The sequence below is a fragment of the Aythya marila genome (genome assembly GCF_965140915.1).
Source record: "Aythya marila genome assembly, chromosome: 18".
NCBI classification, from domain to species: Eukaryota; Metazoa; Chordata; class Aves; order Anseriformes; family Anatidae; genus Aythya; species Aythya marila.
In genome coordinates, this window is record NC_139059.1 from 2824133 (window position 1) to 2848050 (window position 23918).

Here is a 23918-nt window from a genome sequence, read left to right on the forward strand (position 1 = left end):
AAAACCGGAGGGACTGCGGCCGAACCCAAAGCACCAGCTCCACAGCTGGGTTGGGAACCCAAGGAACGTTTCACCTCAGGCAATCTCCCCAGGGCTAGGAGCCGGCATCGCCACATCCCCCGTTCCCCCAGCACACGAATCCTAATTTTATTATTTTTATTTTTTTACTGATCTGAAGGAAAATTCGGGGAAACCCTGCTGCACCATGGCTCGAGCCCCAGCCCCGCAGCTGGGTGCAGGCAGCCGCTGCCGTGCCGTGCCCCCGGTGCCCCATTCCCTTCCTCCCCCAGGCACACTGGGGCCCAGTCCGTGCCGCCCGCTCCCAGTTTGACTCCCATGGCAAACCCCAGCAGGTGCCGCTCATACCCCCCCTTAAACCCCCCATTTAACTCCCCACGACCCCCCTTAAACCCCCCCAAGCCCAACATAACTCCCTCTTAAACCCCCTACGACCCCCCTAAACCCCCTATAAGCCCCCCTTAAACCCTCTCCAACCCCCATAACCCCACCCTTTAACCCCCACGACCCCCCAAAACCCACCACGACCCACCCCTTAACCCCCATTAACCCCCTCCAACGCCCCATAACCCCCTCCAAATCCCCCATCTCCTCCCAACCCCCCTCGTTAAGCCCCCCAAACCTCCCATTAATGCCCCATTAACCCCCCCAACCCCCCATTAACCCCCAAAGCCCCCCTTAATGCCCCAATAACCCCCCTATCCACCCCAACCCCCATTAACCCCCCAACCCCCCCCACACCCTCCCATTACCCCCCTCCAAACCCCCCATAACCCCCATTAACCCCCCCAAAGCCCCCATATCCCCCCCACATGCCCCCCATAACCCCCCCAAATCTCCCATATCCTCCCCATATCCCCTCCAAACCCCCCTAGCCCCCCATTAACCTATTCCAAACCCCCCTAACCCCCCATTAACCCCCTCCAAACCTCCCTTATCCCCCTTCAACTCCCCCATTAAGCCTCCTACACCCCCCATAACCCCTCCTACACCCCCCATAACCCCCCAAACCCCCCATTAACCCCCTCCAAACCCCATTAAGCCCCCCAACCTCCCCATTAACCCCCTCCATATCCCCTCAAACCCCCCATTAATCCCCCCAAAACCCCATTAACCCCCTCCAAACCCCCCTAACCCCCCATTAACCCCCCTCCAAACCCCCCTTATCCCCCCTCAACTCCCCCATTAAGCCTCCTACACCCCCCCATAACCCCCTCCATATCCCCTCAAACCCCCATTAATCCCCCCAAAGCCCCCATTAACCCCCTCCAACCCCCCCCATATCGCCCCAAACCCCCTCCAAACCCCTATTATCTCCCCCAAACCCCTCTTATCCCCCCCAACCCCCCCATAATCCCCCCATAATCCCCCTCCAACCCCCCATTAACCCCCCCCATTAACCCCTCCCAACCCCCCTTATTCCCCCATAACCCCCCCCTTACCCCCCCATACCTCCCCCTTACCCCCCCAACCCCCATTAACCCCCCTATACCCCCCCATTACCCCCCCAACCCCCATTAACCCCCTCCAACCCCCCTTATCCCCCCCCCAACCCCTCCATTAACCCTCCTACACCCCCCATAACCCCTCCTTATCCCCCCCCAACCTCCCCCTTACCCCCCCAACCCCCATTAACCCCCCCAAACCCCCCATTAATCCCCCCAACCCCCCCATAATCCCCCCAAACCCCCCATTAATCCCCCCAAACCCCCCATCACCCCCCTTATCCCCCCCATCACCCCCCCTTCCCCCCCCATATCACCCCCATACCCCCCCCACCCCCCCCTTACCCCCCCCTTACCCCCCCATATCACCCCCCCATATCACCCCCCCCCCCCTAACCCCTCCCCGTTCCGTTCCGTTCCGAGCCGCGCCGCAGCCGCGCCGGGCGCGCACATGGCGCTGCGGAGCCGCCGGCGGGGACCGGCTGCAGCCGGTCTATAAAGGGCCGGCCCCGAGCGGCCGCGGGCACCGGCAGCAGCCGCGGGGGCCCCGGGAGCAGCCGGCGGGCAGCGGGGCCGCCTCCTTCGCCCAAGGAGGGGGGGGGGCTGCCGACCATGGGCCGCCCGTAGCCCCCCTGCACCCCGGTGAGTTTGGGTTTTTTTTTTTTTAATTTTTTTTTTTTTTGCTATTTGGGGTGGGGGAGGGCTGGGTTAGAAGGTTGGTTTGTTATTTATTTTATTTTTTTTGCGATTCTTTTGTGGTTTTTTTGATTTTTGGGGGGTATTTTGTGCCCCCCCCTCCCCCCTCTCCACTTTGCCTCCCCTCCCCTTTTCCGCATCCCTTTATTTTTAGCCGGCGGCCCCGGCGCCCGCCGAGGAGCCGGTGCGGCGGTGGCGATGCAGAAATCAGGGCTGAAATGTGCCCCAAGTGATGCGGGGGGGGCTTTATCCTCACCCCCCCCTCTATCCCTATCCCCCTCCCACGGCTCACTTTAATCCCCCCCGATCCCAAAATGCCCATTATGCACGCCGAGACCTGGGATTATTTCGGGTTTTTTTTCCCTAAATAGCGGGGTTCCTCCTCACCTCGCCCCCACCCCCGGTACCGTGACACCGGGAGCTCAGCCCCGACCCCGCACCCTTTTTTTTTTTTGGGGGGGGGGGCACGGACAAACTTCGAGCCCCACCGGTGGTCATGGCCCCCTTTCCCAAGCCACGGGAAGGATGCTGGAGCCCACGCCCGGCTCCATCCCTTGGCAGAACCCCCTTGGAGAGCCGTGCACCGGCCCCAACCCACCTTGGGGCACCCCATGGAGGGGCAGCGGGGTGCTGGGTGCCCCCTACACCCCCCTGGGGGGGCGCAGAGCCCTCACCAGGTCCCCCCGAGGCCGCTCGCTGTCACCCGTGGGTGCCGCAGCCGGGCAGGCGATGGGCGAGAAGTTCCCCCGTGGGATGGGGAAGCGCTGCCGGAGCTGTTTGGGGTGGAAAATGGAGGAGGGAAACGCCTGGCAGAACAGGGAAGGGGGGTGGCAGCTTTTGGGGTGCAGCCCCCCGCTGTCCCCAAACCGTCTGGGTGCTGTGCCCCACCATCGGGATGTCCCCATCCCCATCCCCGTCACCGCAGGTGTCGCGGCGCGGCTGAGCCCGAGGGCTGCGTGGGGAGCTGCTGGCAGCGGGGGCGTCCCCGCTGCGGCCACGCAGACCCCCGGGAAGGTGAGGGCAGGCAGGGCTCGCAGCCCCGGAGCGGTGTTTTTTTGGGGAAGGAGCACGCACCCGGGGAGCTGCTGGCTGCCCCGAGCACCGGCAGCCGCTCACGGCGACGCACGGCGGCTTCGGCTTGCAGCAGCGTGCCGGCTCGTGGCACCGAGCAGCCCCGCAGGAAAGTAGGCAGCACCCAAAGGTGCTGGTGGGTGTCCCCCATGAGGTCAGGCAGGCGGGAGGATCGGGGACGGGGAGCGCCGTGGGAAGACCGGGCGATCCCAGCCCTCTCCGGGTGCCGCGGTGGATCTTTCACGAACTGCATCCAGCCCCCTGCGCTGAACCGCAGCCGCTCGCTGGGTTTTGCTGCTGGGAACAGCTCACCCTGGTGCTGAGCGGGGAGTTTCTAGCCCTCGGTTCAAAGGGCAGGAGCAGAAATGGTCCCTGCGGGACCATCGAGGGAGGAACTCGAGCCCAGCGCCTGCATTTAATTCCTCAGCAGCCCAGGGACTGGCTGAGGGCACCTTACTGATGGTTTGGCTGCTAGGCCGTGCCTCCGTAAGCAGAATTCTTCTGAGGCTGATGCCTGGCTTGTTCTCTCCTCTCTCCCAGCTCAAAAATGACGGTCAAAGCTGTAAAAATGCCGTGCACCACTCCAAATGTTTATACTAAAGTGCCTGACGGAGGATGGGGTTGGACGGTTGCTTTTGCTTTCTTCTTCGTGGAAGCTCTGACGTACGGCATCATCAAATCCTTCGGCGTCTTCTTCAACGACCTGATGGACAGCTTTGACGAAACCAACAGCAGGATATCCTGGATCATATCCATCTGTGTGTTTGTGCAGACCTTCACAGGTAAGAGTAAAGGGCACCGGTCGGAAGGTGCAGTCGTGCTGCTGACTCAGCACCCGAGGGCCTGGTATCTGGGATATCTGGGACTTGTCTCTAATGGCTCCACGACACGTAACCCCGTAAAGCCTGGAGGCCGTGTTCCTGGAACACCACAGAACGGCTGTCTGGACCTGCCAGTCCCTCTGAGCCTCTTGTCCTGCACGGCATGAGGGCACAGCCCCCGTCCCTGGCTCCAGGGGCTGAGCCCAGCCTGGCTGCTCGGCTCTCATCAGCAATGAAACCGATGAAAAGAGAATTTCACAACCTAATTCCTCAGTGAAAAGCCTCAAACGTAACCTGAGCTTCACCGAAACCCGCTTGTTTCAATGGGTTTTGCAGCAGGTTTGTCCCCGGGCTGCCGTGCCTGGGTCTCTTCTGGAAGTTTTTTATCCGGGGGTGGCTGCAGGGGCGATGCTCTGCGAGGTTGAACGGGGAAAGTGATAACGTGGTGGGGACAGGGAGAGGGCAGAGGTGCGAGGAGAAGCTCCGAAGGGGTTGGCAGCAGGGGAAGCTGCTGACCTGTGTGTTAACCACCGACCTGTGCTGCCCACAGCTCCTCTGTCAACCGTCCTAAGCAATCGCTTCGGTCACCGCTTCGTCGTGATGGCCGGCGGGGTGCTGGTCAGCACGGGCATGGTCACTGCCTCCTTCGCCCGCACCGTCGCGGACATGTACGTCACCATCGGCCTCGTTTCTGGTGAGTTGTCCCCGTCCCAGTCCCTCCGTGCACCTTCACGTGGCTTCCAGCGAGCTCTGCCTGGGCGCTGGGCAGGAGCCCCGCTCGCTGCTGGTTTAACTGGGATCGCTGGGGAGGAGAGAGCCCTTCGCAGGTCAAATCCTCCTCCTTTTCCCTCGCTTCTTGTCCCTGTTGTCTCGCCCTTTTTCCAATCTGGCCTGGGTGCCCCGCTCACATCTGCTGCCAGGGAGCTTTGCCTCGCGTACGGGAGCAACTGCTGCGGGCTCAGAGCCTTAAAGCAGATGAGGTCCTGAAAGCAAATACTGCTGTGTTTGGGAACAGGAGGCACTGCCTAGCAGGTTTGGGGTTTTGGGCCTTGTGTTTTGTTTTCTTCTTGGGTTTTGCTTTTGTTTTTTTTCTCTCGTCCAATTTAAAAAAATAACATTTTGGTTTCCCCAATGGTTTTCTTCCAGGGTGACTTGCTGAGTTGGCCGAAATGATACTGTAATCTCACCACCAGGAAAGCTGACTTAACGTGTTCTCGCATCAGTGTTTCCCCCTCCCTTTCTTGTTGTTATGGCAATTTTTGGCATTTATTCACAGGCCTCGGATACTGCCTCTCTTTCCTCCCGACTGTCACCATTTTATCACAGTATTTTGACAAAAGGCGCTCGCTGGTCACAGCAGTGGCATCGACAGGGGAATGTTTTGCTGTCTTCTCCTTCGCACCAGGTACAGTGCCTGAATTTTGTGAATTCCTGCATGCCTACACCCCAATCCTGCCCTGAGCCTTCTCCCAACCAAGAGGTGCTCGTTGGCCTTGCCATGAGCTGCTGCAGCCCCTGGGTTGTAGCTGATGTGTCTGTGGCTCTTACTTGTAATCCTAAAGAGCGGTCTGACCATGGCAAACACCCTCCCCAGCTGAGGTGCTGTGCATCAGGGAGGGATCCCGAGTCCCCCAGCACGAGGGATGGTGCTGGGGTGCCTGCAGCCACCCCGAGCTGCAGCAGGGAGAGGGAAAGGGGCACAGGCAGGTGCTGGGGAAAGGGCTGCGCTCCCCCCAGCGCTGCCTGGCACACCGAGCCCTGCCACGCTGCTACCCGACCCGCTGGCTCCCTATATAGAGCTGGCAGGCTAAAAATAAGACTTGAGAAACTCCAGCTATTTAAAACACAGGCAGCACAAATAACTGCTCCTAAAGGTTAGTGGGCTCGTGCTGAGCACAGGCAGATGGACGGCCACAGCCTGCTGGGGACCTGCCCCCAGCCCAGGAGGGGAGAGCATCCCACATGGCCCCATCCTGCCCTGTCCCCATCCTGCCCTGTCCCCAGCAGCGTGTCTTGGGCCTTTCCTTCAGTGGCAGCCTCGTGTGCATGCTTCTGCTTGGCTAATGCCCATCCCAGAGCTCATCTGGTTGCAGCTGAGGGCTTGTAACGAAGCAGCCGCACGCACCTTTGAGCGAGGCCGAGAGACTTCCTCTGGTAGCTGGTTGCAGGGTGGGGTCAGCTGAAAGAGGAAACTCAAGCGTTGCGTTCGCTCTCATTCACTAAAAATAACCCCACCTCCATCCCTGCACATCCCAAACCCCCTGGGACCTCCGAAGTGACAAGCGGCGAGATGGCTTCTGCTAGCCAGATGTGAGATGTGGTGCCTGGGCTCCCTGCTGAGATCTGGGTGCCCACCCCTGGGTGGCCCTGGGCAGGGCAGGAGGGGCCCACAAGGGTATTCAGGACCCTTTGAGGTGCTCAGGACCCTTTGACTGGTGCCCGAAGTGCCACGGCTTTGGTTGCTCCGCTAACCTGAAATTCAGACAGCTGCTTGGTGTGGCCGCAGGGGTTTTTAGTTACGCTCTGTTCCTGTGCTCTCTTTCCTCAGCAATTACTGCTCTGAAGGAGCAGATCGGCTGGAGATACAGCCTGCTGTCTGTTGGGGTGCTGCAGCTGAGCATCGTCGTCTGCGGGTCGCTGCTGCGCCCCATTGTCATCAAAGAGCAGGCAGAAGAAGAAGTGAAAGTGCAGCCTCCGGAGGAGCCCACGGAGACAAAGTACATGCTTGAAAACGAGCAAACACGCACCTCAATAGAGTCCATTGACTCAGGAGTCGAAATAACTACCTCACCCAGAAATGTGCCTGGAAACACCAAAGCAGAGCCGAAAAGTGAAGAACCAAAGGAACATGCACAGACCCTCGTTGGAAACAACAGCCCCCCTACAGAACCAAAAACCAAACTACTGGACTTTTCTGTGATGAGAGACTCTAGCTTTATCTGTTATGCATTCTTTGGCCTATTTGCTACCCTGGGGTTCTTCGCTCCCTCCCTGTACATCATTCCCCTGAGTCGCAGCCTGGGCATCAGCAAAGACCACTCTGCATACATACTGTCTGCCATGGCGATCGCAGAGGTCTTTGGCAGAATTTCAGCTGGCTGGGTTCTCAACAAAAAGCCTATCCGCAAGATCTACATCGAGCTCATCTGTGTCGTTCTGCTGTCTGTAGCACTGTTTGCCTTCCCTTTCGCCTCCGAGTTCTGGGGGCTGATGACATGTAGCATATTTTTTGGGTTCATGCTGGGAACAGTAGCGGGCACACACATTCCTCTGCTGGCAGAAGACGACGTGGTTGGCATTGCAAAAATGTCTTCTGCAGCTGGAGTCTACGTCTTCATTCAGAGCTTAGCTGGGTTGGCTGGCCCACCCCTTGCAGGTAACTAAAACTTCCCTCGTGCTTTTTGGGTGCCTGATAAATGCTGGTGCTGACCTGTCTAGAAGGTATTGCGATGGCCCTAGTCGTAGTGCTACCCTAAAGACCTGCAGCTAGCGCGAGGAGGCTCTCGGAGCCAGAAGACTGCTGCAATGCAGCTCTGCAGAGTCCCAAAGACGAGGCAGGCTCCACGGAGGAACCTCAGGGCAGAGCAAAATGCTGCAGTGCTGCCCTGATCCTGTTAGAAACCCAATGCTGGCATCAGTTCAGGCTGTAGTGAGCGGCAGAAGCAGACTGCTTTCCCTGTGCAGGTGGTCTTACCACACACTGCAAAAAAAAAAAAAAAAAAAAAAAAAGTGACGTCTATCAGAGGAGAAGTATTTCAGTCCTAGTGTCCCTGCAGTGACTCAGGTCTTCTGACTTGCAGAAAGATGACTAAACGTAATGTTTTCCCACCTTTCCTTTAAGGTAGCATCTGTTTGTCATCAGTTATCTCTTCCTTGCAAATATTGATGCAGTGGGCCCTGTAGGAATCCTCTTCTAGGCGGGGTGGGCAAGAGCGTGGGGTAAAGTTGCGGCTAACTGGTGTAAATGTGTCTTCCATAGGTGTCTTAGTGGATAAAACACAGAACTACAGCTCAGCCTTCTACTCCTGTGCTGCTGGCATGGTCCTGGGTGCTGTGTTTCTGTCCTTGGTGAGGCCGTGCAAGGCTGGGCTGTGCCACCGGCAGCAGCCGGGCGCAGAGGAAGGTGCAGCAGAAGGCACGGCGGAAGGCACGCAAGACTTGCCAGAGGACTTCATCGAAATGGATATCGGAAAAGCAGATCATTCAGGAAAAGGCTGTGACAGCGCGGCGTAAAAAACTGTCCCTTCTCCATCTAATGTACTTGGTGTAAGCCTGGGGAACGTGTCAGCTCTGCTCCACATTTTAAAACTCCATTCTAAAGGGAATGTGAAATTTTAAATGTGAACAGAACAGTTGCTATTAACAAACAACTTTTTTTTTTATTGTTAGAAAGAAACTTTTTTAACCAACAATGGAAAGCTCCATAGAAAATACAGATAGCCACATAAGAATAATTCGTGTCTAGCATGAAGCTGTGATGCACACTCCTGCTTTCCCGATAACACGCATAGGTAAAGGCTCGACTGATCCCACGTGGAAAACAGAACAGCAGAAGCAGCCCGTGCAAGGCAACCTGGCAGTGCAGTCTCTGACTGGCTCCGTTCATCCCGTACTGCAGATCCTGCACAGTCACAAACCAACTGCACCAACTAGAGATGAGTATTTGTGCAACACTAGTAGCCAACTGCATTTTCTTTCGGAAGAATACGGACTTATATTTTAGACTTGAGGAGGAGGCTAGCCTAGATAGCTGACTTAAACCATTGCTATTGTTCTTCTAATTAACTTGAATGTCACAAATGCTGGGAAATCAGAGGTTCCATATGTCTTTGTGGCCAGTTATTACTGCACATATTTCATGATAAGATCATTTTTCTTCTCCTGATTGGTTTCCTTCGAACCGCCTTGTATCACTAGTCTGCCCAGATGTACTGTTTCTAATTTAACTAGTATTTATTAATTTATTCTAAGATAGTTAAAGGACATTATCTTAACTGGAGAGGAAAAATAATCTTTTGCGTAATGGAAAACTGTCTTTACATCAAACCTTTCAATACCTATCTTGTATTGCTAGCTTGTGAAATTGTTGGGGAAACTCACAGCATAGACTATAGCTGTTTTTAATAGGTAGGCCCTAGGTAACCCCCTTGTTATTTAAAATAATAATAATAAAAACCCTACAGATTCACTCTCTCCTTCCATAAGGCCTCAGCTGCTGTCAGTGGACCTGGCTCTACTGCCGTAAGCAGACCGCCACGCAGTGAGGATTTGGCCCAGCGTGTCTTAACATCTGAATGTACCCAAACGTCTCACCTAGGGGTGCACGGGGACAGCTCTGCCACATCTCTGAACGAATGTGGAGTCCCTCGATGCTGTCCTGGCCGGGCGCTGGTCCTAGCAGTGCCCCTTCCTCCCCAACCTCAGTGAGAGGCCTTTTGCTGCTGACTTCAGTGAGAAAAAGAACTGGAGCCCGTGTGTATTTAATGTGTAAAAGGAAGTATAAAAGACCACGTACTAGCTGTTCATTTAGTCTTAACAGGAGCGATTCCTACTCCCAGTGACACAAGCTTGCTTACCCCACCTATGTGCATCTTACCGCCTCTAGGCAACTCAGGGGGAACAAATAAAACGAGTCTGTTTCAGTTTGAGTACACGTGCTTTGGAAAAAAAAAAAAGCATTTCTGTGTATTTAAGTGGAAGTGGCATCATGCATTAACTGCTACACTGACATGTCCGTGTCTTTTACCAGCCATAGAAATGTGGGACAATCTGTAGAACTCCTCTTTGGGAAGGTGCTTGATTTGTTTTTGTCTTAGATGTCCAAAAAAAGAAAAAAATATAGAAACAGGCACTCATGCAACGAAGTGGCTAGAGCAATCCATCGTCACTGCCTGAAAACTGTTGTGACCATGCTGCAGTCTCGTGTCCTTTCTATGCCTCAGCACTTTATCACCCACAGCAGAACCTCGCTGCGTCGCGCCAAGGACTGGAAGACCCCTTCCCGAGAACTCGAGTGTTGCGAGTCAGTGAGTAACTGAACAAATCCCGCGTTGCATTCAGATGTACTTTATTTATTGTTAATTTATGATACTTCAAGCATTTGGGTAAATGTTCTGTAGCCTATAATTGTAAGATTATTGAAGTCTTTGTAATATGAGACCTCACTACAGCACTTTGCTATTACAACTCTGCTTGGAAGTGGAATAAGGCCTCCAGGTTTTGCGTGTGTGTGAAAGCTCCCTGTTCTGCAGATTTACGAGGTTCTACTGTAACTTTTTTTACAACAATTTCCAATACAGATCAAATAATACGTTTGTCACTGACCTCGCCGTACGTTTCTGTCCTGTCTGTGTGTGCGCGGGCTCGGCAGACCCAGATGTGGGCTTCAGTGCGCCCAGAGCAGGATCTACCCATTTGTAACGCACCTAGTGGGCTCTGGAAAAAAAAAACCTAAAACACTGACTTTGCAATAAACTTTTCCTTTTTTTCCCTTTTTTTTGAATGATTAAGAAAATGAAGGAGCTCCTTTCCGTGCCTCCCTCCTGCCTGTCCCTAGGAGCAGGGCTGGGTCTCTGCTGGCCTCGTGGTGCTTTGGGGTCCTGCTGCTGCTTCCCCTCCCGGGGCTGTGGTGTTGCACTTCCTCGGGCTGAAGCGGCGTGGTTACCCTGCAAATTGGGCAATCCTACAATCATACCTTCCTTTAAATGAGCTGTTTGGAAGCCATCTGCTTGGTGCTGACCTCGAGGAGACTCCTGCAAACCCTCAGCAGCGCAGGCCTGGTTCTGGGCAGCCTTTTCTCCTTCTGAGCGGTGGCTGAATTGGCGGTGCTTAGGGACATTATCCTCGCGGCTTCAAGAAGCAGGCAATCATGTAATTATTTTATCATCTCACTGAATTGCAGAATACTTTCTACGTGCCAGGCTAGGCGGCTCCCATATCAAAAATCAAACTAATAAATACCAGGCCAGTCGCACTAAGGGGCACTTTTCCCTTCCCCAAACCTTATTTCTCCCTCCACCACGCGACGTTACGCCCTTCCCTGTTTAACCTGTAACTCCTAGACTCACCAAACCCTACCAGGAGTAATACAGCCACGCTGCTAAATTCCAAATACGAGCATGTGTTAGATCTGCAAATGACTCGTTGAAGGACTCATCGCACCACCAACAGGCATTAATTGCAATTTATTTGCATTCTAGTTGCAGCAGTCCCAGGACAGAGGTAGGTGATCCACACGTGCAAGCAGAGCAGACGACACGAATACCAAGCTCCCAGGAAGCCAATCTGTCTCCCAGTCTGACTCTGGCTCCATTGCAGCAGTGAACAAACACGCTTTGCAACAACTTCCCCAAAACAACAACAAAAAAGCACTACAAAGGCCGCACACTGTTCACATCCTTATAAAGATGAGCACATAAAACTGTAACACTATCAGATGTCTCCCAGCACACAAACAATTTGGAGTAATTCTTCCCACCTGGTTTAAATTAATGGCCCATGACCTCCCTGCTCATCCTGGTATGAAGGCATTAATGCCAGAACAAAATAGGATGAAAATGCTTTTATTCAGTAACTGTGTATAGCTACTTCATGCCAGTAAATCAGAGGGCAACGAGCGACAGGAGTCACTTCTGCGAGCCTCGGTATCCCTTTCCAAAGGACTTGTACAAGATGTTATAGTCCTGTAGCCATCTAGCCAACGAGGCCACTGCCAGGCAGATGTAAGTAAAGGAAATTGCACAAGGGCAGCTTGCAGCAGGACAAGCAGCCCTCAGCCCCTAGGTGTCTGTCCATTCTACAGCAGAAAGGAAGCTGTACAATGTTGTTTTCTTTTTGTCATTTTTTCCATTTAAAACTAAAGAGAACGGCAAGCTCTTAGTTTTTTTTTTTCACTTGTTTTAGATAAGCCAACGTCAGGTTCCTAAAGGGACAAACAAGTCTTTAAAAATAGCTAAACTGGTCTGGGAGAGACCGGAAAAAAATGAAGTAGGTGCTTACAAAACAACACAAGTGTTTTAATGATTCCCCTCAGATGTTACTTGTTAGCATCTGAGATCATTGTTTTCCAGCTGCCCGTAGTAAACATGACCTGAATTTTTTGGTGATGCAAGCACTGACAGCAATCCCTCTCCCTCTTTAAGGCTCATCCTTAGGATGTTCAGAGCTCGGTTGTAGCTCGCTGAACTGCTGGCTTTGCTGAAAGACAACGACAAGGCACCGTTTTCCAGAGGTGGGACCCTGCACTTGACCACTTGGTGACATCGGAAGGCCAAATCCCTCCTCGGTCCTGCAGTGCCACGCCGAGGACTCGCTTTCCCCTCCGGTCAGCGAGGTTCTGCACCACCAGCACGCATCCAGAAGGACGGGGAATGCCGCTGGGGCTGGAGAGGGAACAGTTCCCTCTAGTGTAGCGCTGCTGCACGAGGCCTGGGAAAGGCTCTCGAGCATCCGAAGCTGCTCTCGGTTACAGAACCCCATCTGCAGCTGCAACGTGTGTGCCTCCCACGGATGCAAGCCACCTCTGGGGCTCCTGGCAGGAACACGCCAAGATTTTGAGATCTTCCCCCCGCAGTTTTGCTCACCCAGACTTTTACTTGCAGGATATGCAAACTCAGGGCTGTGTTAGCATAAAGCTTTTCTTTTTTATTTTTTTTTTCTTTTTTATTTTAATTTTCCTTCTTGCAAATTGCAGCAAGCCACCTAATAAATCAAACACAACCCCCCACCCTCTTTCCTACAGCAGTTGTCAAGCTCCAGTTACGACAATTTGCGGTAAAATATTACTCACCAACACTTTGGCCCGTGCGAGCAGCTCTGCCTCTGTAAAGACAGCCCCCTAAATCACTGCTTTGTCACAGAAGCCACAAGCATAACCAAAAGACTTATTACACGCAGACATTATGAGAATAAGGCCAACGAGACAATAGCTTCCCCGGCTTCCTTTTTGTCAAAGCTTTCATTAATGTTGTGAACGGGTTTTTCTGCTGCGGCCGCTGCCGGCTGCCTGCCACAGCCCGGCTGGCAGCGGCACGGCACAAACCGGCCCCAGGGAGCCCCAGCAGCAGCGAGACCGAGCATCACCTCCTGCTCAGCATCACCTCCTGCTCAGCATCTCCTCGTGCTCAGCATCACCTCGTGCTGGGTCAGCTCCTGCCCTCCCCGGGCGCTCTGGAGATTTCCTTTTGGTCTCCGCGAGGTTACACCAACGCCACGGGAAGTGATCGCAGGGAGGCATTTCAAGCACATCGAGGCTTTTGCATTTTGCCATTGATGTGGCTGTGTTGTTTTTTTATGTTTTGTTTTTTGTTTTAACCTGCTGCAAAATGAGTCGAAGTTATGAAACAACCAGAGAAATTGCAGCTGGGGTTGAGGGCCTGCAGGAGACGGGCACGTGGGCAGCAGGCACCAGCTCCATACCAGGTAGGTGTCCCACCACAGCCCCAACCAGTGGGAGCAGAGCTTTGAGGACAACTGGGCTCCCCCTGCCACTTGTGCTCACAATTCAGCACGTGCAGGAGGGAGCTAGCACAGTAACCACTACGCTCTGGCACTCACGCCCTGCATTCCCCCAGAAAACCTGCAGCAGAGTGAGGGGAAGAGGCTGCTCTTGTGTGCACAGCTCCCTGCCTGCTGGGAAATGTCCCTTCCCCTCCTCCTGCAACAGCCCAGGCCTCCAGCACGAGCTCTGAGCTTGCCCTGATCATACCAAGTAAATCAGCAAACCCTGCCTGCGCTTGTATCTCCCTTCCTTACGCACCCCCGGCGTTATCAGCAAGAGCTTATCAGCGGCAGCCACTCGGGAGGAACAGCCCCACGGCATTATCGGGTGCCGCAGGGCTGGGAGTGCTGCTGGCAGCCGGTCCCACAGCCACAGGGCTCAGGCTGGCTCAGCACCTCCAGGAAAAGCCAGATTCCCTCCAGGACATTGCCAAGAAAGCCCCCAAAGCTGATGCACTCACTGCACGGAGCTGCCTCCCTCCCTCCGTGACTCACGCCATTCCCCACGTGCTGCTAATAATAAAATACATTAAATAAACCATACCTGGAAAGGCAGAGTCTGCAGGCTTTATGTTTCCTCTCCCTTTTTCTGGCTGTTTTTGTGCCGCCTCGGCTGGTGGAGAGTCGGAGCCCTCCAGAACTCCTCTCAATATCACGACCGAGGGCTCTCAGGAGTGAACCTGGAAGCGCGCTCCCTCGACAGCCACCAGGAGAAACCCTGGGGCGAACAGATCCCCTCGATATTTAAATACCACACCACATTCAATCTCTAGTTCATGAAATGTTTTCACTGAGACTGCCCCTATCCTTTCCTGCGGTATCCTCACACCTCTAAGATGCTTTTTCCGCCTGTTTTGGGCAGCTCGGAACCAAACAAGCATTTTCACGAATTTCTTCAAATACACACCTCACTTTAAATGCAGGAAGAAAGCAAGGCTGAGCAGAGCACTGCCAACAGTGCTCTTCAAAAGGTTACAGGCTCCTAAAATCTATCAATAATAGACTTGTTTCTTTATTTTACCAATGTACGTGCTTGCAGAGGGCACGTCCCACCTCTGCAGGCCGCTGAGTTGGTGCAATCTGATCAGTGGCAGCACTTGGAAGTGTTTTCTGGACAATATTCTTCCAGGAAGGACACTGATCTCGCAGCCCAACCTACACGTGGGATTTCTTGGTGCAGAAGAAGGGGCCAAAGTGGTCAGCTAACAGTGTGTAAAGGGAGAACTGAGCAGAAACTGTATTTCTACCAAATTCACTTGTTCATATGCAAGGAAATGCCAGTAACAAACATCAGAATATGCAAGCATTCTATTTCAACACAGCATTTACATACATAGATGCACTTGGTGTGTACTTCCTCGTTGTCAGAACAGCAGATAATTCACACGCTTCAGAAACGTTAATTGCTCACAGTGTGTGAGACCAGGAAGGGAGAGCAAAGGGAGATTTGTGCACCAGGGAGCAAAAATTAATCCTGAAAATTGGGCGCAGTGGGAACTCTCACCTGTCAGCTTCATTTGGGGCCCTGGGCACAGCGAGTCAATTTTCCAGCAAAGGAAATATCCTACCTGGGTGACGTGAAGCAAATGAAAGCCTAACCAAATCCTGATAACAGTAATTACAAATAACACCCCGGCCCAGGAAATTAAACCTTTCACACGAAGTGCCAATTAAATCCGCGAACCGGATTCAGAAAAAAATAGAAGCTACGTAAACAACCTGGATTAAAGCTCAAGGCGCCTTCGCTCAACCTTCCTGCAAACTCCTGGGTGCAACTTCTGATCCTCTCCTTGTTACCCTCTCTCTGCGGACACATCCTGGTACCCACAGAGGCTCTTTCAGGCCAGCACGTGTCATGCTCAGAGACCATTTCTCCCCACCTACAGCGCCCTAAATTTAGCTGCTCATTCACAGCCGCTCCTTTCACCTGCAAACACTCCCTTACTTCCGCACGGGGACTCTCACTCCGGCAATTCTGTTACTGGCCTGGCAATAAAGGAAGAATTAAACAGCCCAAGAATCTGCTGCAGCTGCGTGCCGTACAGCACACCCCGGGCCCCGTTTGTAAAAGAAGCTGCAGACAAACGTTCCTGGATACACGCGGCATCAGCAGAGACCAAACACTGCAGCATCGTGTTAGCAACCAGCGGCAGCCAAGGGATGATACAAGCATTAGCTTTTCAGTGAAGAATTTTTAAGGCACTGGTAGATTCTTGTCACACGGCGCGTTTTAAAATAGTTCGTAGTAAATGATGGAAAATAACCCTTTAAATACAGGAGCTTTTCCGTATGTGCTGGATGCTCTTCCCCTGTGCTTTAGTCCTGCTAATAACCACCTGCAGCTCTCCTGAAACACTTCGAGAGGCTTTGGTGAGTGTCTCGAATCCCATACCGGGTCCTGTCACTGTTTTGCTATTGCCTTCAGCCCTGACAGTGCTGACATAACACGTTACATGGGCAAGAAGGAATAAGAAAGTTGAAAGATTTTTCTCTTAACAAGATTAAAGCTACTTTCAAACTCATTCTTTCTTATCACCATGTTCCACTTCTCGTGTGTAAAGCCAGCAGGGGTTAATGCTAACTAGAAGGTTGTCACCCCCCCCAGCAGAACCCTCCTGCTTTGCTCCCAAACACCCTGACTCCTCTGTAACACCTGCTTCTTGTTAGCAAAACAAATAAACAGTTTGTTACTAACCACATGTATAACTCTCTGCCACTGACATTTCTTTGCATGTCTCAGACCACAGTTTCCTTTGGAAACCCTGAACTTACGTGCTCCCTTAGTTCTTACGTTTGCAAGGCTGCAGAACGATGAGAAAAACAAGAAAACACGCACAGGCAGAAGCTACAGTATCTACAGCAACAGCTGAAACACAAACTGAGGGAGGGCTTGTGAAATTCACCCCGCCAGGAAGTTAAAAACGAGGCTGACCGGCACACGCCATGGGTGTTGTAACCAAATCTCAAGGGCTAGGTGGCAGCTCCCAGGCAGGGCTCCTGCTCCCATCACCCTGTACAGAGAGAGAGAGAGGAGCTGCCACGCAGCTCTAAGAAAAAAAGGCAAACCACCAATCTGCCCGGGCTGTTTGGGTAATACCAGTCTGCTCCTGGACACCTTTATCCCCAGGAGGCCTTGGGAAGGGCTGTTTAGCTTTGAAGACATGCTGCAGGCAGGCAGGAAGCACTGCTCCTGCCCCAGCACAGCAGATCTGCGGTGACAGCGACGGGAAGCAGCTGAGGCTGTGCACGTGCAGCAGCTCCAGGCACCAGCTCGAAACTCTCCCTGCCCCCAGAGCTCCGTGGTTTGCCCTGCTAGGAGGTAGAAGCAGCAACGCTGTGCAGGTGGATGAGCAGAGGGAGCTCTGTGGCAGGGGCTGCCAGCAGCACAGCTCCGGTGCTGCTGGAGGGGAAGGAAAGTTTGGGTGCTGGTTTCTGTGCCTGCCCCGTCCCCAGATGTGACAGCTTGCTGTAGTGATGAGGCCAATGGCAGTGTGTGGAAATGAGGTGGGCAGAGGGTGCCTGCCTGGAGCCCTGCACCACGCACTGCAGCCACAGAACCCCAAAATACACCAAATTTCCCTCGTCAGGTCTGAAAAACTGACTGTGTTAGGTAAACTGTTCCTACCTCCACCTCCTCACCTTCCTCCACTCCTTTCCATGGACAGCACCTACCACAAAACAGGCTCTAGCTCACCTTGCGGGACCTCAGCAGCAGCAAAGCTGAGCCCAGGAGTAAAGGAGACGTGAAAAAAAAGCACAGCAGCAGTGGAAAAGCTGCCTGCTTCCCTCCAGCCGGCCCCTGCTGCTCCCAAAGTCAGAATCCCCTGAGCAGCTGGCAAAGGCGAAGCACCCCGCTCCTCCTGGTACCTGCTGCTGGCTTCGGGGGGAGCAGGGATGGGATCAGGGCTGGGACCGGGCTGCACGGGCCGTGGGCGCCCCCTGCTGCCGCCCCCGCTGGATGGAGAAGCTCGGAGCAGCCCCAGGGGTTCGGATAAAGGAGGCTGCAGCCACCTCCAGCAGCCTAAAAAGCCAGCGTGGGCTGCAGGTGAGGTGCACTGGGGAGCTTGGTCCTGCTAAAGTGTGGGAGCGGAGGCACTGCTGGGCTTGGCTGCTACCAAACGGGAAAGGTGAGCCTGGAGACTGGCTGCAGTTGGCATGCTGAACTCTAACCTCGCTGTCATCATCGCTTTTCAGCTTTCCATACTGTTTTTAAAGCTGCATTTCTCACTGAAGTCACTATAGGATTGCTACTGCCTGTACCCACACAGCCACGTACCCTGTATGAATTCACTGTATGAATCTGACTTTTTAAGCACGATGTCCTTAGCAAAGTCGAGCTTTGTCAATCCCTCGATAGCTTTAATGAACACAGCCTTTGTTTTATGAGGGAAGGGCCAAAGAGCGTATTTATGACCGGCATGGTTTAGGTATCAGAGAATCCTGCTGTGACCAGGAGGCAAACTCATGCTCTGAACATGGCATGAGATCTCGGAGGGCCTGGCTCTTTCCCCTACTGCCCTTTCATACTCTGTGCCTTTAAGTTTACAGCAAAGTTATATTAGACTTAAATCCAGTCGGTCACATGTAATGAAGATTTTTAGTATATAAAAACATACACACTTTTTTTTTTTTCCCCTTGCAACCAAAAAGTTCAGTTGCAGGCTACATGGCAGCCTGCATTTGTTAGGAATTCCCCTCCTGGATTTTATTTGCATGGGAAATATGGCAAAAGAAAGGGTGCCTGAGCAGCAAAGTGAAACAATACCACTTGTGGGATTGCTTTTTCCAATGATTAGAACTTAATGAGTTGGAAATATATCCATCTTCTAAAAATCACAGAGCCATAAAACAAACTGCGAGGCGCTGAGTATCGCTGCTCACCTTCTACTACACATACACAGCGAGCATGAGTTGGCATTTTTTCTATTAGAATAGAACAGAATAAAATTGTTCAGCTGGAAGGGAGCTACAAGGATCACCAGGTCCAGCTTAAGCTGTTTGTTCACATTTTGAAAGCCATTCGAGTATTCAAACATACAAAGTTATGCTGTAAGACACGATACCTTTTGTCAAGGAAGCTTGTCCAAAGACGGAATTCCAAGACTCAATCTGGATAAAGCTCTGTCATTGCTATTCCCGCAACACACAAAGCAGCTGTCTTTTCTCCTTCGGGTATTTCAACAGATCCCCTGGGGGAAAAAGAAAAAAATCAATGAAAAGGCTTTTGTCAGGAAAAAAATAAATAACTTTTGTCAGGATAGAAGCAGAAATATATAGAAAAGCTCTGAACATGCAGGATTATTTTTACATATGTAAATACATGCTGTTGAGCAGGAAAGTCTGAGTATTCAGATACAATAATATTCCAAAGAGAGACTTTTTAAGTGCAAGTCCTCTTTGCAGATTTGGGCCTTCACAAAATTTACCCCTTTTTAAAATTATTTTTTATTTTATTTGCTTCACAGATTGTTGAAATATTATTTTATAAAAACAGAAAGAAAGGACAGTAAGAAATTTAGATATTTGAATCAATTGCTGATTGCTAGAGGAAAAAAGTCTTCCTAATCCTACAGATGCTAAGTGGACTCAGCAAAATTCCTAATAGACCACATCACAAAAAAATCACCATTATGAGTGATCAAACAGCAAATTTTATTACTGTGCTCTCCCAGATTTTTTCTTAACCTAACCAAGTTTGACAAGAACACAAATCCTACATTATTATGCTCAACAACAGGCAAAACATCTATCTATCCACTGCATTAATTTAGGGGGTTTATTTCTCATACTCAGTGGCTGACAGAGCATGGACTTCACAGATGTAAAGGAGTAATTCAACCAGCTCACGAAGCATGAGCCTGCTGCTCTTAGATCATCCTGCTGTCTGCAATGGGACTACTTAAATGAATAAAAGTTACAGAATCAAATAACTGCAGGAGCTGGGATTTGGGCTTGCAAGACACCAGCCTCTAAACTGTGTTCACACCTATTTTCTTCAGTACAAGGCCCTAAGAAAAGTCTTTTATCAGACATCTCCCCTCTGATTAGTGACTAACAAAGAATCCCAAGTTCCCTCTGTTCATCAGTTTGTCACCATTATGTACCTGCAGGAGTCTGTAGGCTACTTGTAGCATGTTCATCTACTCCAAAAGCACACGCTGTACGTGAAACTGGAATGGGTTCCAGGATTTTCAGTCAGATCTCTGGAGAAGGCTTCACAGCACTCCTTCAATGTCACATCATCTTCTGTGCTAACTTCTGACTCCTCGAACAAACCTGTAGGAGGGATCCAAAAAAGACAGAAGGTTATTAATTTTCTTGCTGCAGGATAAGCCAACCAACTTGCTTAACAGCTTTTTCCCAGAGCTGTAATACTTATTTCAATTTTTAATGAATTTCGATCCATTTTGTGGCAGAAAAACACACACAGAGCTGTTGCGTAGCATTTGTAACATGCCCCGACTACACATGCGCTCTTTTACAACTCCTGACAACCCCAGGACCTTGTTGCCACCTTAACCCGTAGCTAAAGGATAAAATAACTACGTGCAGTGGTCCAAACTAACGATATTTACCAATAGTTCCTGCAACGCAGGTTATCTCCTGTTGTGACAGAGCAGGGCTTTGCTTATTGAAGCCCCGGCTGAAGGAAGAGGCAAACAGGCGCGCCAGGCCTTGGCTGATTTTGGGTATTTTCAGCCTATATTTACAGCAGGAAGGCGTCTGAGAGGAGGAGCGTACTTTCTGAACACGGTTAATTAAAAAGCGGTGAAAACGAGACAGGAAACAATGCGAACACGCCGCGATTCCGGGGCCGGCAGCAGGGCGGCCAGGTCAACCCGGCAGGCCGCGGTGCTGCCGGAGCCGCCCCCGGGCTCTCGGTGCCGCCGAGCCCCGGTGGGACGGGGCCCCAGCCTCGGCCGGGTCCCGGCTCCTCGCAGCGAGGCCTCGGGGCTCGGGGCAGGCCGGAGATCGAGGGCTGAGGCCCGGAGCCTTCCCCCGGCCGCCCTCCGCCCCTTTCTCCTCACGGGGGCGCCGGGCCCGCGGCGGGCGGAGCCCCGGCCGGGGCTGGGACCAGGCCCCCAGTGCCTCAGAAAAGCCCCTGGTCTCGGTCCCCAGCCAGCCTGGAGCCGCTTTGGTTCCTCAAATCGATGTCCCCAGGACTGGGGGTGCCCCCTGAGCCGGGCTGGTGGCCCCCAAATCCGCCCCCGAGCAGCCCGTTCCCACAGCACACACAGCACAGCACCACACGGGGCACGGTCACCCCTGAGCAGGGCAGATAAAATCGATAAATTTGGTGGCACAAGCAGAGCAAACGGTGGCAAGGAGGGTACAACAAAGAGGGCCACACCAAGCACTTTGCAACTTTACACACCAGAGCTGCGTGGAAACAGCAGCGAGCAAAAGGGAGCTTCATGGGGACCTTCAGAGCATCGCCCTGTCACGGGTGTAGGACTCCTGTAGGACTTGTAGCAATGGGGAAATGAAATGCCACAGCCAAAGAGGCACCCCACAGGGTGTCCCAAGGGAATTGGACCCTACAGGGGCCTGGCTACAACAGGCAGGAGAAGCTTTGCACAGGAACATTGTGGTGTGAGCTACCCAGGGCTTACTGGGTTTGTAGGCGCACCCTCTCTATTCCCCTGCCAGAAGCAGCTCTTCCCCAACACGCCTAATAGTCCTTGGGTGTTTTTATTAAAACAACAAACAAACAAAGGTCTCATATTTAACACTTGTGATGTTTTCCGTGTTCAGAAGCTTTAGCAAACATGACGGAGGCCTGCTGGAAGATACTATGTGCAGATGAAGGAAGAGTTTAGCCCACGATACCAAAATATGTCCTTTAATTTTTCCTAATCTTTTTATTGTTCTCTCAAACATTTCAAAAAGATATAAACCGAGACAGTGAAAAGAGAGAGATCCCAGGATGCCCAAGAACTGCTTGCCAGTGCCCTGACAGGGATTGAATTTCACACCTCCCCTCGCCTGACTCCTGCGAGCCGTCCCAAAGCAGGATGTTATCTGCTGCGCCCAGAGCCGCTGAGTTAGCACGGCCGCTATATTTAGTGCTCAGACGGTCCTGGAATCCAGTTCCGCGCTCGGATCACGGTGCTTCTCCGAGACGATTTTGTCTGCAGTAAACAGCGGCGGTTCAGACGCCGTCGACATCTCAACCTCCATCGTCCTCGTTGCTTTCAGGCCCAGCGAGGCATGAGCTGGTGCTTCCCTGCAGCTGATAGTGAATTGCTTCCAAACATCACCAATGCTCTGGGCAGAACTGAGAGCAGCAAATAATCTCACTGGTTATGTCAAATAACCTAGCTGCGTGTTACTGAATTGCTGTTTCTTGTCCTCATGTTTTCAGCTCTGGCCTATTTTTCCTAAGTATTGCCTTAAGAGCTCTTCTCAGGCTGAGTTTACCCATGCTGAGCAAGACGTGGAGATGGAGCAACACTGACGCCTGCACAAACAGAAGTCCTGTCTGACAGGAAGATGGAGAAAAAAAATTAGCCCATGAGACAAAAATATGTGATCCAAAGAGCTCCAGCTAAGGAAACGAGGAATTATGGTGTTTTGTTTTTTTTTCCTTGCTTTTAAGGATCTGTAAAACGCGGGCTTATTTCCTACACAACTGCCAAGGTCTGGAGCCATTTATTTGCAGTGGCTTGTGACTGTTGAAAAGTGAACATGGAGACGGAAGCAGTGAAATGCTGCCATGAAGCTACTGGAGGATCCTGTACGGAAAATAATTCTTAGCGAGAAGGCAGACACAGAATAGAATAGATCCTTTCCTCCAAGGATGCGGAGTGCTCTGCCAAAATTTACATGCTAACATCACACTGCCTACATTTGTTGGGGAAGCACAGCACCCAGGAGGTGATTTCATTTCACCCGAGGTGTCTGAAAGTGCAGTGACGAAGCCTGAGCTGGTCGCTGCTGTGGGGAGAAAGCGGCCCCGCCGGGGAGTGACTGGAGAGCTACCTGGGACACAGCTTCAGGCTGAGAACTGCTCTCTGGTGCTGCTTCTCCACCTCTAATGATGGAAGCTGGCCCTCGGAGAGGCTGGTCCTCCAAACTGCCTAAATAAAAAACTAAATAAAAAAACTGGGCAGTAGCTCTGGGCAGCAAAGCGGTGATTTCCACCACCAAAGGCATAAGCAGAGGTGCGAGGCTGTATTTTCCTCCTGTGCTCTCCTGACTTTGGCATAATCGCAGGCATTTGTCTTGCTGAAAGCAAATGAGACAGGGTATGGAGACAATGAAAATACAGCCTGGCTCCAGCTAAAGGGTTGGCTGTCATCCAGATGCTTTCATATTTGATCCCTGCTTCTGTTAAGAGGGAAATATAAAACATTTTACCTTGCTAGCCTCTTAGAGAGGAGCTACTTTTGGCGATTAATTTGCATATCAAATGTATAAATACTCTCCCCGTATTTATCCTACTGTTGCAGGCAAACGGAGTTTCCTTTCTGAAGGAAGAAATCAGTGTCAATCAGTGCTCTGACATGACAAAGAAACATTCAGGGTGACTTACTGCTGACGTTCGTACAGAGAAAAAAATGTTCCCTTGCCTCAAAGGCATCCACAAATAAAAGATAGTGGAGATAATTATGCACTGATTTATTACAAGCATAACGAACGGCAACATTTCGCTTGGAACAAAAAGAGGATTTAGGATTTGCTAAATTCTGGAGAAAATATTTCTCCCTTAGTATTGCAGAGGTGAGGGAAGAACAGTCTGCTTGGGTCTGCTGCATGAATAAGAGGAAGTTTTCTCCTTAATTCTAGGCAATTTTTAGCAAATGCCAGACATGAGCTAAGAAGGCTGTCGCCGCTGAAGGCTCGCTCAACTTGCTCCCATGCAAATCCTGATCTTACCTCTTTGAAAATGCTGGTTTCTTTGAAGGTTCTGTTTGCTTGTTTTCTTTTTCTTCGGGGAAAAAGAGAGGTTTCACCAGGAACGGCCATCAATTCGTAGCTGCTTCCGTGATTAGGTTTGGATTAATGTAAGAGACTCAAGATCGTACAGAAACTGTGCAAAACATTATGCCTAGGCAACCACACAAAGATCTGTATCGTTTACGGATACTGCCTTTTCTTTCTATAAAAGCTTAAAACAACAACTCCCAACCAAAGGCTGCGGGTACAGAGTTGAACCTCCTGTCAGGGGCACTGATCACACATACTAATTGTGGAAGTGCTCACTGACTTCACAGCCTGATGTGGTGAGTTGCTAGAGATAAATTGTTTGGGGCTGGTGTCATGCCACAAACATCACTTGTGTGGTATAGGTCGTGTATGGAACACAGCACACGAGTCTGGGGGGGGACTTTTCAAGGTAAAACGCACACCCTTTTCTCCACTACTG

The 23918-nt window shown here is 51.8% G+C and overlaps 2 protein-coding genes across 5 annotated transcripts in view; one reads left to right on the top strand and one right to left on the bottom strand.

Annotated features, from left to right (window-relative positions):
• Nucleotides 1-23834, bottom strand: part of ARSG (arylsulfatase G) — a 43977-nt gene extending 20143 nt beyond the window's left edge. Inside the window, exons 1-4 of one of the 4 annotated variants that reach the window (XM_082774639.1) lie at nucleotides 23429-23834; nucleotides 21536-22027; nucleotides 19654-19825; nucleotides 18613-18738 (exon numbers count right to left, since the gene is read on the bottom strand). The gene's annotated coding sequence lies outside the window, so the exon portion shown is untranslated. Of the gene's footprint in view, nucleotides 1-18612; nucleotides 18739-19653; nucleotides 19826-20124; nucleotides 20543-21535; nucleotides 22032-23428 lie in introns of those variants that run through there. The other 3 variants (XM_082774638.1, XM_082774640.1, XM_082774637.1) reach the window with 3 other exon arrangements.
• Nucleotides 1897-10544, top strand: SLC16A6 (solute carrier family 16 member 6). Its single transcript, XM_082774636.1, has 6 exons — nucleotides 1897-2105; nucleotides 3771-4012; nucleotides 4602-4745; nucleotides 5328-5456; nucleotides 6600-7427; nucleotides 8031-10544. Exons 2-6 carry the CDS (start codon nucleotides 3778-3780, stop codon nucleotides 8282-8284), a joined length of 1590 nt encoding a protein of 529 aa, XP_082630762.1. The 5' UTR covers nucleotides 1897-2105; nucleotides 3771-3777; the 3' UTR covers nucleotides 8285-10544.
• Nucleotides 23835-23918: the final 84 nt, after the last annotated feature.